This window comes from Anolis sagrei, chromosome 4 (assembly GCF_037176765.1).
Source record: "Anolis sagrei isolate rAnoSag1 chromosome 4, rAnoSag1.mat, whole genome shotgun sequence".
Lineage (NCBI taxonomy): Eukaryota > Metazoa > Chordata > Lepidosauria > Squamata > Dactyloidae > Anolis > Anolis sagrei.
This window is the reverse complement of record NC_090024.1, coordinates 123,881,629-123,897,388: the sequence shown is the minus strand read 5'-3', so window position 1 is coordinate 123,897,388 and position 15,760 is coordinate 123,881,629. Positions and strand designations below refer to the sequence as shown.

General features: G+C 42.8%; 1 protein-coding gene across 7 annotated transcripts in view; it reads left to right on the top strand.

Annotated features, from left to right (window-relative positions):
* CACNA1E (calcium voltage-gated channel subunit alpha1 E) overlaps positions 1 to 1,990 on the top strand; it is a 575,426-nt gene extending 573,436 nt beyond the window's left edge. For all 7 annotated transcript variants that reach the window (XM_067467631.1, XM_067467628.1, XM_067467632.1 and 4 more), the window contains one exon: positions 149 to 1,990. In XM_067467631.1, coding sequence (XP_067323732.1) covers positions 149 to 688 — 540 coding nt within the window. In that variant the 3' untranslated portion in view covers positions 689 to 1,990. The remainder of the gene's footprint in view (positions 1 to 148) is intronic.
* The last annotated feature ends 13,770 nt before the right edge of the window (positions 1,991 to 15,760 follow it).

Below are 15,760 nucleotides of genomic sequence, written 5' to 3'. Positions count from 1 at the left end.
ACTGCATATGTAATATGTAATACTCATATGTAATAAAGAACAGGACATTTACTCACACTTATATATTTATATAGATTCAGGACAACAAACATTTGACCTGTTATTTCCAAGCTTTTTTATATGTACTCTTTTCTCTCTCTCTCTCCAGGGCACAGGTTCCTTGAGTGAGAGTTCAATCCCATCCATATCTGATACCAGCACACCCAGGCGGAGCCGCCGTCAGCTCCCTCCAGTGCCGCCAAAGCCCCGCCCCCTCATCTCCTATGCTGCAATGATGCAACATTGTGGTGACACCTCCCCGAATCCTGATGACAGCGAGGGTGGCTCCCCTCTGCTTTCCGGCACTCTGGAGACAAACAACCCCTGCTTGACTGAGTCTTCCAGTTCCCCGACGGGAAAGCAGAGCCTTCTCTCCACCCCTCAGCGCTACATCTCAGAGCCTTACCTGATGCTTCAGGATGACTCCCATGCTTCAGACTGTGGTGAGGAGGAGACACTCACCTTTGAGGCTGCTGTGGCCACCAGCCTTGGCCGCTCCAACACAATTGCATCAGGCCCTCGCTCAAGGCACAGCTGGCAGATGCCCAATGGGCACTACCGGAGAAGGAGGAGAGGGGCATCACAGGGAGTGATGTGTGGGGCTGGTATTGATGTACTTAGCGATACGGAGGAAGATGACAAGTGCTAGAGGCTGCCTCCCCTTCTTCCCGCTCTCCTCTGACGCATGCCGTTTGCCACATTTGAAATGAATTGAGTCGGAAGTCCAATGCGGCAGATACCAAGCCTTTGTGCAAAAAAGAAAAAGGGTGCAACTCATTGGTTTTATTTTTGTTCATCTTCCTTTTTAAAAAAATGCACAAAAAGCATTTGATTAGCTCCTGCATCCATGGACCTAGAAAAAAAGTGTACCTATTTGTTAAGTGGAAATGAAACATGGAACAGCAACCATCAGCCCAACAGTCACATGGGTCTCCTTCCTGAAAAAGCCAGGAGTATTTGGAGAGGCAGAAGATGCTACAAAAGTGTAATCAGAAACATACTGGGTACAACGGGGCTATTAACAATATTACTTTGACCCCAGACACTTGCCTGGGCAAAAAAAGGAAGGAAGGAGTAGTCAAGTTGGTGCTTTGGAAGGTATGTGACCTCGGGTCCCCTTTCCTATAGTTCAACCAACATGAGGAATAGGAGTGATCCGTTCCTCTAGAGGTCTTGCCCAAGGTAGAAGGCACAACATAAGGCTTTCTTGCACAGTCTGTTGCTTTCAGTTCTTCAAAAAGTGAACCATGCTTGTGATGAAACTGAGAGACTGCGATGAGGAGAAAGCAGGCCAAAGGCAGTAGAGGTTGCCCATAGTAATGAGAAGGATTTACTTAGAATGACACCAACCCCATGTTTTATACCATGGCCAATCTGATAAGGATGGAACAAGGACAGGGTCACTGCCATGCTAAATGTATATAACCCACCATACTCAGACATATATGTATATTCTGAGTTCAGAATGTGTAGAAAGAGTGTGCGTGGATGCATATATCTATGCTGCATATACAGACATGCCCATATGTAGAGATTTATTTTGATAAGCCAGTTTCTGTATTAGTATCAGGACAGTCTATTGTCTTACCTTCCAAGATTGGGAGCCATTTTTCCTGTGGGAATTCTGTGGAGCTTCAGAAGTGATGTGCCCATGACATTCTGTAATTTTTTTTTATCGCGTCCGGAGAGATTTGAGAAACCGCAAGTCACTTCTGGTGTGAGAGAATTGGCCGTCTGCAAGGACGTTGCCCAGGGGACGCCCGGATGGTTTTGATGTTTTATCATCCTTGGGGGAGTCTTCTCTCATGTCCCCGCATGAGGAGCTGGAGCTGGTAGAGGGAGCTCATCCGCCTCTTCCCGGATTCGAACCTGCGACCTGTCGGTCTTCAGTCCTGCCGGCACAGGGGTTTAACCCACTGTGCTACCGGGGGCTCATTCCGTAAATGCTTGTCTGGGACACCCCCCCCCCCCCCACTCCCCAACAACAAAAAGCACAAACAGAGAGAGACGCATGGCACAATCTAGACAAGAGTAAAGGTCTCTAAAGAGGCAGGGTACTTGGTTTTCCGTTCAAATGAACATTTCTGTTTTATTCTACCTTGATTAACATTTGTATGGGTTTAGGGAAGAGCATGCTGGCATTATATCATGGAATTTAATGGCTCAGGAACAAGGCATCTAGATGTTTATTTTGAGAATATTCCTAGATATTCTCACTCACTGGTCTGATTGCAAAAATAGAGCTCTTTCTAAATTCTTAGCAATGCTCCTTAAAATCAGGGTCATTAGCAAACTGTACAAAAGTCAATGGATACACTTCCAATTATTTATCTATCATCTATCTATCTATCTATCTATCTATCTATCTATCTATCTATCTATTTATTTCGAGTACTTCCACCCCGCCCTTCTCAACCCCCTAGGGGGGACTCAGGGCGGCTTACAACCGGCACAATTCGATGCCAACAATTCAACAAATAAAATACATCGCAACAGTAATCACAAATAGTTAAAAACAATCAATTATTACAATAACAACTAAAAGAAGCCAATCTAGTGGCTAACGTTCACCGAGTTCTAAAAATCCATAAGTCCATTCAGCATTATCATAGTCCTTTCCAATCTCTGGTCGTCATTACCTTGTCAGTCTGCCAGATTACCCAAAGGCCTTTTCCCATATCCATGTTTTCAACTTCGTTCTGAAGGAAAGGAGGGATGTCGATGACCTAATTTCCCCGGGGAGTGAATTCCACAGGCGAGGGGCCACCACTGAGAAGGCCCTGTCCCTCGTCCCCACCAGTCTCACTTGTGATAAAGGTGGGGCCAAAAGCAGGGCCTCCCCAGAATATCTTAAACTCCGAGGTGGGACATAGAAGGAGATACGTTCGGACATGTACGCAGGGCCGGAGCCGTATAGGGTTTTATAGGTCAAAACTAGCACTTTGAATTGTGTTCGGAATTAGAAATCCACAAGCATGTGGACAATTTCAACAGAATGGAGGAAACCATGAAAATGAAAAAAATCTGGCTACCAGTATTAAAAAACTCTAAAATTAGAACAGCACAACAACAGAGAGGAAACAAACAAGGACATCTAATTACCTCTCAACAAAAGATTGCTCCAGGCACTGCCAGGCAATCAAATGTTAATCAAGGTGATCGGTTGAAACATTCATACCTAGCTCCAAAAGACAAGAGTCCTTTGTCCCACCCTGGTCATTCCACAGATATATAAACCCTTTTTCCTAATTCCAACAGACCTCACTACCTCTGAGGATGCTTTCCATAGATGCAGGCGAAACGTCAGGAGAAAAAGCCTTTAGACCATGGCCATATAGCCCGAAAAAACCTACAACAACCCAGTGATTCCGGCCATGAAAGCCTTTGACAATATGATAGCTATTTTCCTTTCCCCTTGTGGAGCTTCGTAGGCATTACAACACCATTTTGGGGTTGAGGATGCATATATTAACACATAATTCTTCACGCATCTAGCCATGAGTACTTATATTTCTATTACATTAAATACTATTAAGCACTACCACGTTCAGCTCAGCACTTAAAAGTAGGGTGTAGATTCAGACTAACCACCTGAGTTTTCCCCAATATACCATTTCTTTAAAGATATGTTAATTGCGCTTTATTAAATAATTTTCATTTGCATTGAATTTCTTATAGTTAAACCTATGTTCAAAGTGAATGATGGCTAGAATGAAATTTAAGATAGGTGATTCTCAGGGTAGAATACCATTTTCTTTTACAACACACATTTCCAATTACTAACCAAGAGTAATAAATCATCCCCTCCACCCTGGGAAATTTATAGAAAATAGCATTTGGGGGTTTTTCTTGTGTGAAGAATCCGGAGGGAGTACTCAGTTCTTGATACTCTTTTTCAGGTTCCTTTTCCCACAGCTAGGCATTCTGAGAGACAAATGAGGGATGGTGGGAATTGCAGAAAATGTTTGGTGGAAAGACTGGTGTGTGGGAAAGGATTAAGCAACACTTCTGTTTGCCTCATTATACGAGGGGTATTTTTTAAGTAAGGTCCATTGGAACATAAGTACACAACGAAAGTTTATTTCAAAAAAGTAAATTTATTTTCAGAAAGTACATACTTTACTCTATTTTTCGACATAGTTCCCAAGTTTGTTCAAACACTTATCATACCTCTGAACCAATTTTAAAATACCCTCTTCATAAAAACTTGCCGCCTGCTCCGATAACCAAGAGTTCACTGTAATCAAAGAAGGGCAACCGGAGCGGTCCTCATCATGGACTTTGTCACGGCCATCTTTGAATTGTCGTACCCACTTACGCACTTTGCTTTCACTCATAACAGTATCACCGTACACTTCACAAATCTGTCGATGAATTTCTGCAGCAGGCAGGTTCCTTGCTGACAAAAACCGTATCACTGAGCGAACCTCACATGTGGCGGGTGAGTTGATAGTCTTAAACATTTTTAAAGCACAGAGCAGAACCGTACAGGTTAGCTACAGAGCGGAAACTGAGCACAGTTGTTCCCGAGGCATGCCGGTACACGACGCATGCACTCGTTGCAGTATGTGCGCGAACTACTAGTGTCTACAACAAAACGGACCTTACTTAAAAAATACTCCTCGTATAATTGTAGCTCTCATTATCAACAATTAAACTATCACCCAATAATATCACTACATTTATATCCAGCTATTCCTTGAAGGAACTTGTTTCCTTGAAAGAACTACACTGTGCTGCTACCTCTAGTAATAAACCCTTTGATGTTTATTAACTCAGCAATAGATACAGAGCCAAGGTCACCCAGTAAGCTTCATAGCAGAGCAGGTATTTGAACCCATGGCTCCCAGCACTTGCCCTACACTCTAATCAACCACTTAATCACATGGAGCCTTTTTAGCATCCTAGGATGCTTCCTCTCCAATTCAGTGATGGATGGACACACTTCCCAAGGTACGGGCGCTGCTGGCACACACATTTTAATTGTGCGAAAGTTCCCCTGGCCACCACTGTAACCTGAGATTCCAGGTTCAGTGATGAGTCTGGGAGGACCCCCAAGCTGCGAACCCGTGCCTTCAAGAGGAGTAACCCTATACCATGTTCGGCCTTGCGACTGACCAGGAGGACCTCTGTCTTGTCTGGATTCAACTTCAATTTGCTCACCCTCATCCAGACCATCACAGCAGCCAGGCACCAGTTTAGAACTCGGACAGCCTCCTTAGCATTGGGTGGAAATGAGTGATAGAGTTGGACATCATCTGCGTACAGATGGCATCAGATTCCAAAACTCCTGATTATTTCATCCAACAGCTTCATGTAGATGTTAAACAACATGAGGGACAATAGTGAGCCCTGTGGGACCCCGCAAGACAATGGCTGTGGGGCCGAGCAGGAGTCCCCCAACAACACCTGGGTACTACCCTTGTTGAGATTAACTTCACAATTCAGCAGCAGATCAGTTGCACAACTTCAGCACTTTCCAGTAGCTTCTTCCTGCACAGTATTTTCAGTCAACTGCTCCCACAGCCTGCAGTCACTCTGGAACCTTTTACATACACTTGAGTACATGCCCGACCATTGTCAGTTTTACCATTGTCTTTCCCCCAGTCTAGATGATATTACAAACTTACCACAGCATACAGTTATATCTTGTCTTAGCAGACAGGTTCTTTTAATTACATATAGCCTTCGACGAACAACATCACAGCACAAGGAGAGATATACACTGTATATGACTTCCTTATATACAATTCATTTACACATAGCAATCTCTGATTGGTTCCCAACTCATTAACTTAACTCTGACCCAGGATTACATCATTCACAATCACCTGGACTAGGCCAGAACACATTCCCCAAATGAAGTTCTATATACAGTTAATGCATGACTCAGCATTTCCAATAGATGCCCATTAGCAGTGCATGACTCAGCTATATTATATTACAATACATTGGTAGTTGATTAAATGTCCTTTGACCAGTAGCTGGCCACTTGGAGTGCCTCTGGTGGGCTTGGGATTAATCAACTCTTATCCTTATCAACAGGCCCTAAAGATAGCATTTGTTAAATTTATAGCATATTCCTCACAAAATTCTTTGTTTTGCTGACCAAAAAGTTTTCCACAGATTAGTGAGCCATTATCAGAAAGGAAGGGTTACATCAGTGGTTCTCAACCTTCCTAATGCCTCGAGCCCCTTAATACAGTCCCTCATGTTGTGGTGGTCCCCGAACATAACATTACTTTCATTGCTACTTCATAACTATAATTTTGCTACTGTTATGAATCGTCATATAAATACCTGATACGCAGGATCTATTTCCTTTTACTGGACCAAATTTGACAAAAATACCCGATATGCCCAAATTCAAATACTGGTGGGGTTGAGGGGGATTGATTTTGTCATTTGGAAGTTGTAGTTGCTGGGATTTATAGTTCACCTACAATCAAAGAGCAATCTGAACTCCACCAACAATGGAATTGAACCAAACTTGGCACTCAGAACTCTCATGACCAACAGAAAATACTGGAAGGGTTTGGTGGGCATTGACCTTGAGTTTGGGAGTTGTAGTTCACCTAAATCCAGAGAGCACTGCAAACTCAAACAATCATAGATCGGGACCAAACTTGGCACGAATACTCATTATGCCCAAATGTGAGCACTGGTGGCAGGCCCGTAGCCAGGATTTTGATTTTGGGGGGGGGGGGGGGCTGAATTTAATTCGGGGGGGGGCTGAGTCTGAGTGAAAGAGGGGGTCTGTCCAAGCAAACCTTTTGTATCATTACCCCAATACCCCCATGCATATGGGATATATTGAGCATGGTGATCAGAGAACGATATGAATAAACATAGCAGTTTAAATAATGTACCAGTAAGGCCTTCTCGTGAACCACCATGAAAATTTGGGGGGGGGGGGAGGGCTTCTGACACCCCCTTGTAACCCCCCCCCCCCCAGGGGTCCTGATCCCCAGGTTGAGAAACACTGGTTTATTATTTTTTATTATTTTTTTATTATTATTATTTACTTTATTTATATAGCGCTTTTCTCAGCCCTCAGGCGACTCAAAGCAGTGAACAACATCAGTACAAAATATCACAAAACAAGTATAGGGCAATTAAAAACAATTATCACATAATTCATTAACATCAGAATAACAATCATTAGCGCCTCAACAGTAAAATCAGAATCCAGTCTCATCATCCATTATTCCATATTCCTATGTTCAATTACACTGTTTAATCAAATGCTTGTTTGAACAGCCAGGTCTTCACTTTCCTCCGAAACGCCAGCAGGGAGGGGGCCGATCTGATATCTGCAGGCAGGGCGTTCCACAGCCGAGGGGCCACCACTGAGAAGGCCCTGCCTCTCGTCCCCGCCAAGCGCGCCTATGATGCAGGCGGGATCGAGAGCAGGACCTCCCCAGACAGGCATGTAGCCAGGGGGGGGCTCGGGGGGCTTCAGCCCCCCCCCCCCGAAATTCTCATGGTGGTTCGCGAAAAGGCCTTACTGGTGCATTATTTAAACTGTTATGTTTATTAATATCATGATTTGATCACCATTCTCAATATATCCCATATGTATGGGGGTATTGGGGTAATGATACAAAAGGTTTGCTAGGCTAGACCCTCTTTCACTCAGACTCAGCCCCCCCCCCCGAAACTCAGCCCCCATGCGAAACCCCCCCCATGAAAAATTTTTAGCCCCCCCCCCCCCCGAAACGAAATCCTGGCTACGGGCCTGTCCCCAGATGATCTTAGTGTTTACATTGAGTGGGAATAAAATGGTATGGCTGGGGTACTTGTTTTGATGTGTCAGTGGGAGCATTAATAGAATCATAGAATCATAGGGTTGGAAGAGACCTCATGGGCCATCCAGTCCAACCCCCTGCCAAGAAGCAGGAATATTGCATTCAAAGCACCCCTGACAGATGGCCATCCAGCCTCTGTTTAAAAGCCTCCAAAGAAGGAGCCTCCACCACACTCAGGGGCAGAGAGTTCCACTGCTGAACGGCTTCATAAAGTTCCATTCTACTAGGATTAGATTATTATTTTATTCTTGTACCATGTCCAACTGATGCTGAAATGGGGACCCATCTTATTTCAGAGCCGACTGCCACTCTTGGCACAGTTGAACTGGGGCCAGTAAGTGTTGGGACAAGGTTTGGCTATACGATGTACACAAATGGACCTTGTAACTGCAAGAGTCTTGAGGTTTTTGGGTGGTGGGAGGGGGAGCTAAGAAAAAGGCAAATTTTCAAGCTGACCTTTAGCTAAAGCTTCCAACAACCTCATATGCTATGTAAAACATTGGTACTGCCATCCATGTTTCATAGCCTCAAGAAGGCTTTCCAATTGCCAAGCTCTTTTCTGCTAATTTTCAATTGCTGCCATACTCAAAGAATTGTGCCACAAAAGCATGTGAGAAGAAGAGCGTTTGGTTCAAAAACCGCCCAAAGACAATTGCTGTGAACCTAAGCAACACTTTCGACAGAACAGGAGCACAACAGAGGACGGGAATAGCATTTCCAAGAGGATGTTTGGTGAGGTCTGGACAAAAATTTGACTTAACCTTTATGAAATCCAAGAGGGAGAAGAACTTCAATTTGACTAAGTACCAAACCTTGCTTCAGCAGAGGCCGAACACACTGGTTGAACTGAAAGGACACTTCTTAATTATGTGTCTATATCAAAAGAAGACTGAGTAGGTAAGCTGCGGCAGGTACTTGCACCAAGATGCCTCTCGTAAGCACCTGAAGCCATCTTCATCTCAGTTTGACAGGAAGACCAGTGAGCAGCAAATGGAGGTTGCACTCTGTCTTGGTGATGCTTTGCTGGCAGGTCTCCTTACGGGTGCCTCCCTTTGTGGTTTCCTCAATGTGAAGCTTCTGGCTAGTCATGGAAGCCGCTGGACCTCCATTCATTGGGATGGACTCGGAGCACCTTACTCAAAGGCAGACAATGCGTTCAGCACTGCATGTTGACGAGGTGGATATATTGTAACATAAAATGCTTGTTTGGATTCAAAATAAATGACAAAAATTTACAAAGCTGTAAAACTTTAATGGTTTTTTGTCAAAGAAAAAAATAATAAAAACTTGTTGTAAAGAATTATTCTCTGCCTTTCACTATTGTGGGTTTTTAAAGTATAACATTGACCAACACACATTTGAGTGACCCATATGTTAGCCTCTTTCTGGGTATATTTGACCCACTGATTCCAAAATGGCACCAGTTTTCCCCTATCAACTTTAGTTTTTGAGATCTATATAAATAATAATAACACTGTTCTACAAATTTTCAGTTTTCCTCAGTTGCGGAAACGAAATGTGCCATTTCTTAATAAATTTAACATGCTGAATTCAAATATAATAATTAAATGTGTTAATTGGCTCTGGTTTTTATGAAACAGCTATTTCAATTTTCTCCACAATAGGTAATTCGTTAATATTATGATAATGCGCCTAACCTTACTGCCTGTATATAAACCGTGAATATTTACTAAATTTTAGTCAAATTATATTGCCAATAGTTTATACATGAGAAATATTTATTTAATTAGTCTATTGTTTATCTTTGTGCAGCAAGAAACTATATTAGTAGGCCTAATGCAGTTGAAAAGTCTGAAAGTTTAAATGTCGCTTTAATTGTGACTTTAGTTTATATCCTGTTTGCTTCTCTTGACTTTTCTTTTGTATTCAAGGAAAGGATTGTCTCTTACAATGCTCCAGCAGTAGTCTGACAGCATTGACGGAGTCCATTTGCCTTGATATCTTTTTTCCATAGTGCTTTATTGACACACGTGCGAGGCATAACTACAGTCAAAAGAACAATGTAAAACGTTTAACGATACTGTCTCAGTCTTCAACTGACTGACCCTCACCGTTCAAAAGTCTGGCCTTATATAGGGCTTTCTGGCTTTTGCACACGACACTAATAGTGCGTCATCAAACCTTCTAGAATATTCTAGAATCTTCCATAGTGTAAGTCGCAACATGCATTTTTTCAACCATACGTGATCACGTGATTGCTTATATCATAAAAACTAGAGCCGATATACATTTTTAAATGTCATTTTCGTTTTCAGCACCCCAAAATCATAAAAGAACAGCTATTTTCAGGCCCACAACTTTCTAGAATCTTCCATAGTGTAAGTCGCAACATGCATTTTTTTCAACCATACGTGATCACGTGATTGCTTATATCATAAAAACTAGAGCCAATATACATTTTTAAATGTCATTTTCGTTTTCAGCACCCCAAAATCATAAAAGAACAACTATTTTCAGGTCCGCAACTTTTTCTCCATTGAACAGTGTAATCTATATATATATAAATGCTCTGTGCATAATGAGTACCTTAAAAACAAAAGAACCAATGAACGAAATCGCACCAAATTTGGCAACAAAACGTCTCACTACACAAGGAGTGACCATCACTCAAAAAGTTATGATTTTGTCATTTGGGAGTTGTAGTTGCTGGGATTTATAGTTCACCTATAATTAAAGAGCATTCTGAACTCCACCAACAATGGAATTGAACCAAACAGGACTCCCCTGACCAACAGAAAACACTAGAAAGGATTGGTGGCCATTGACCTTGGGTTTTGGAGTTGTAGTTCACCTATATCTAGAGAGCACTGTGGACTCAAACAATGATGGTTCTGGACCAAACTTGGCACAAGCACTCAATATGCCCAAATATGAACACAGATGGAGTTTGGGGGAAATAGACCTTGACATTTGGGAGTTGTAGTTACTAGGATTTATAGTTCACCTACAATTAAGGAGCATTCTGAACCCCACCAACGACAGAATTGGGCAAATGTCCCACACAGAACCCCAATGACCAACAGAAAATTCTGTGTTATCTGGTGGTCTTTGCAAACCCTTCTGACACCCCCCTGGTGACCCCCCACCCCCGGGGTCTTAACTTCCCAGGTTGAGAAATGCTGCCTTAAGGCCATCCAGTCTAACTTCCTTCACCAGGGCAAGAAATCAGAGCCCTCCTGACAAAAAGGGCCATCCAGCTATTCACACACATACATATATGTATAGGACAGATGCAGTATTCTAGATTTGAAAGGGATCCCTAAAGAAGGACAACAGTATGTTGCATATTCCAGAGTAGGCAAACCAGACACTCTCCACATCAACACTGGCAAAGAAACAGCAAGAAATTCTGTTTACCCACAAGCAGAAAGAAATTACATATATTAGAAACCAACACTTTCTCATTACTTTATTTTCCAGATCACCAGACTGGGCCACAGCAGCGTGTGGCAGGGGACCGCTAGTAATAATAATAATAATAATAATAATAATAAACCTTTATTTGTACCCCGCTACCATCTCTCGAAGGACTTGTTGCGGCTTACACAAGGCCGAGCCCAAAAACAACAAAAAACAACAACACTAATACAGCAAAATAAAGCAAAACAAGCAATACGTAATGACGCAGTTAAAAACAAATAAAAATGTAATGTTCGTTTGTGGCCTTAACATAACTCAAAAACCACTGGACAAATTGACACCAAATTTGGACACAATACACCTGTAATGGAATATACGAGGGTGTTACAAGTGATGAGAGAGAACGGTGTGTATGTAATGGTAGGTTTGCTGCCACCACCCCAAACTACAGTTTGAGGAATTGTCTTGTTGTTGTCCTTGAGGTAAAATGTCCCTATACACCGGCTCTTCCTTTTGGCTCCCTTTCTGGTGACTGAACTGTGGAGATGTGGAAGGTGACTGGATCTAACTTACTATGATAAAACAAGGCTGAGGCAGATCGACGGTAAACTAGAGAACAGGTTTATTGAAATATTTGAAGCAGACAACTCATTACCGAGAAGTACTACGCGTAGTTTGTTTCTGAAGCACAGACTTATCAAGCAAATGGTTTCTTTAGAAGGAGTAACTTTTTCTTAACGTGAGCTACTTTCCTCACACTATCCTATAACATGTACCAATGCGTTTCTTGGACCAGCCGCCCTTGGCTGCTTTCTAGAGTATCTAGATTTTCCCTGGACTACTCTAAACTGTAGGGAAATAAATCCACTTGTATTCTGTCCTAATACAAGTAAACAAGTCTTCACTTTGACTGCCCCAGTCAAACTACACAGAAGCCCTTGCTCTTATTATTCCCTAACAGTCTAATTCCTAGCTCACTCAGAAACTCTCTTCTCCCTCTGTCAGAAATGACAGGCTCCTTTTCACTCTCCTTCAACTCCTCCCCTAGGGGTCTGAACCAATCAGAAGTTAGCTGACTCCTCCCCTTGCCTCTCTGCCTATACCAATATGTCAGCCATCCTGAGCTGCCTTCCCAACATGGAGGCCAGCTCACTGACTCCCAGGCTGCGGCCTACGAAGCAAAGGTATGAGTTCATTACAACACCTATCAGGCCAACAAGTGACCATCACTCATAAAAACACTAAAAAATACAGCAGAAGAGACTTAAAAAGCCAGTTGACACCAAATTTGGGCAGCATACACCAGGGGTCCTCAAACTAAGGCCCGGGAGCCGGATACGGTCCTCCAAGGTCATTTACCCGGCCCTTGCTTGGGGTCAACCTAAGTCTGAAATGACTTCAAAGCACACAACAACAACCCTATCTCATCAGCCAAAAGCAGGCCCACACTTCCCATTGAAATACTAATAATTTTACATTCGTTAAAATTGTTCTTCATTTTAATTATTGTATTGTTTTAAGTGGTTTTTTGCACTACAAATAAGATATTTGCAGTGAGCATAGGAATTCGTTCCTGTTTTTTTCAAATTATAAGCCGGCCCTCCAACAGTTTGACGGACTGTGACCTGACCCTCTGTTTAAAAAGTTTGAGGACCCCTGGCATACACCTAATAACCCAAGGTATGTCCTTCACTCAAAATTTTTTGATTTTATCATTTGGGAGTTGTAGTTGCTGAGATTTATAGTTCACCTACAATCAAAGAGCATTCTGAACTCCACCAACTATGGCATTGAACCAAACGTGGCATACAGGCAGGGGTGGCTCAACCAATTACAAAAAGTAAGCATTCGCAGTATAGTTGATTTTGCCTAGGGGCACTCTTGAGGTGCTCTTGGGGGAAAATAGACCTTGACATATGTAAGTTGTAGTTACTGGGATGTATAATTCACCTAAAATCAAAGAGCATTCTGAACTCCACCAATGGTGGAATTGAACCAAATATGGCACACAGAACTCCCATGATGAACAGAAAATATATATCAATGATTGGTTGGGGGGCGGGGGGGGGGGGGGGGGAGCGCCAAAATACTGTTTGCTTACTGTTGAAAATTACCTAGGGCTGCCTCTGCATACAGGACTCCCATGACCAACAGAAAATACTGGAAGGGTTTGGTGGGCATTGACCTTAAGTTTGGGAGTTGTAGTTCACCTACATCCAGAGAGCACTGTGGACTCAAACAATGATAGATCTGGACCAAACTTGGCACAAGCACTCAATATGCCCAAATATGAACACAGATGGAGTTTGGGGGAAATAGACCTTGACATTTGGGAGTTGTAGTTACTGGGATTTATAGTTCAACCATATCTTAGAAGATTAAGAAGAAAAAAATACCAAGATTAATCATCAGATCAATAATCTGTAACTGAACTTTGCTGAAACCAAATCCTTTATTTTAAAAAATCAGTTTGTTGAAGACCTACTCTACAAAACTCAATAACAGATAAAGGAAATTGCTTGGCTCATCTTGGAACATTTTTATTTGAAAAGTCAGATAGGTCATTCAAGAGTCCAGTTACTTCTACAAGAGCCTGAAAGGGATGTGATAAATGGCTGTGAATGTAAGGAGGAAAATGAGGATGATATGGGTTTCATTAACTGTAACTGAGGTCAGAGCAAGTGGTAATGGGCCGAAACTGAGAAGAGAAAGTGAAGATGGAAAGTACTCCACAGAAATATAATAACTGAATGTGTTGTCCTCATGACAACCATGCCATATTTCCCCAGAGATGGGTGGAATTATGCCGTCCCTGCTGCAGACTTTGTGTTCTGTATTTTGCGTTGGTTTGTGTTGCAACCCAGAGCAAGAAACTGGGCCCTCTTGACAATAATTCACCACACTTGACTACAGGAATACAATCCTTTTTATTGAAAAACGTTGAATGCAAAGCAGAGGAAAAATCAGAAGTAAATAAAAAACATAGCAAAACAGCAACAAGCAATGTCCATGAACGAGTCCATAAAAAAACACAGCAAACGATGATTTACCCTTGATGATTCATGAAATCTGCTAGCTCCCAGCTAACGGCACTTGGAACAACTTGAGAAACTACGAGAAACTCAGCCACTTGAATCAGGAGGCCTCCACAGGCATGCACTTGGAAACCTAAACGATGCCTGGTCTGAAGGCAGCTTCAGACCCGGCACTCTTAAAGGAGAGAAATCTATTATGAGACATACCTAAAGTTTTTGTTTGCATTTCTCTCAATCTTTCTGACCTCTGTAAATTTTGTGCTTCTCCCCTGCTCTGCCAAATCTGCCCCCTCCTTCCCTCATTAGGTTGACCAGGTGTCAGATTCTCTGGGGAACTAAGGATGGGAGAAAAGGGAGTGAATCTTCTCCACAAGGGAGTGAAACTTCTCCGCTTGGTTCGGAATGAATGTTTTCATGGGAACTTTGACTTTCACTTTCCAAGGGTGTAGGATTTTCACTATTCAACCCATCATCAGTATTAACATCTACATTGGCCTCAGAATCAACATTGACATCTACATTGGCATCAGGAAATACAATCAAAGAATCAGGTACAGGGTCACACAGAGGCTGAACCCCAACGGTTTGCTATATTCTCTGGCCTCCTATTGCTCTCTACATCCTCAGATTGGAGTCCAACCCCCTGCCAAGAAGCAGGAATATTGCATTCAAATCACCCCTGACAGAATCCAGCCTCTGTTTAAAAGCTTCCAAAGAAGGAGCCTCCACCACACTCCGGGGCAGAGAGTTCCACTGCTGAACGGCTCTCACAGTCAGGAAGTTCTTCCTCGTGTTCAGATGGAATCTCCTCTCTTGTAGTTTGAAGCCATTGTTCCGCGTCCTAGTCTCCAGGGAAGCAGAAAACAAGCTTGCTCCCTCCTCCCTGTGGCTTCCTCTCACATATTTATACAGGGCTATCATCTCTCCTCTCAGCCTTCTCTTCTTCAGGCTAAACATGCCCAGCTCCTTAAGCCGATCCTCATAGGGCTTGTTCTCCAGACCCTTGATCATTTTAGTCGCCCTCCTCTGGACACATTCCAGCTTGTCAATATCTCTCTTGAATTGTGGTGCCCAGAATTGGACACAATATTCCAGGTGTGGTCTAACCAAAGCGGAATAGAAGGGTAGCATTACTTCCCTAGATCTAGACACTATGCTCCTAATGATGCAGGCCAAAATCCCATTGACATTTTTTGCTGCCACATCACATTGTTGGCTCATGTTTAACTTGTTGTCCACGAGGACTCCAAGATCTTTTTCACACGTCCTGCTCTCGAGCCAGGCGTCCCCCATTCTGTATCTTTGCATTTCGTTTTTCCTGCCAAAGTGGAGTATCTTGCATTTGTCCCTGTTGAACTTCATTTTGTTAGTTTTGGCCCATCTCTCTAATCTGTCAAGATCGTTTTGAATTCTGCTCCTGTCCTCTGGAGTATTGGCTATCCCTCCCAATTTGGTGTCGTCTGTGAACGGTCAACAGGGAGCTCTGGCGTGAACTGC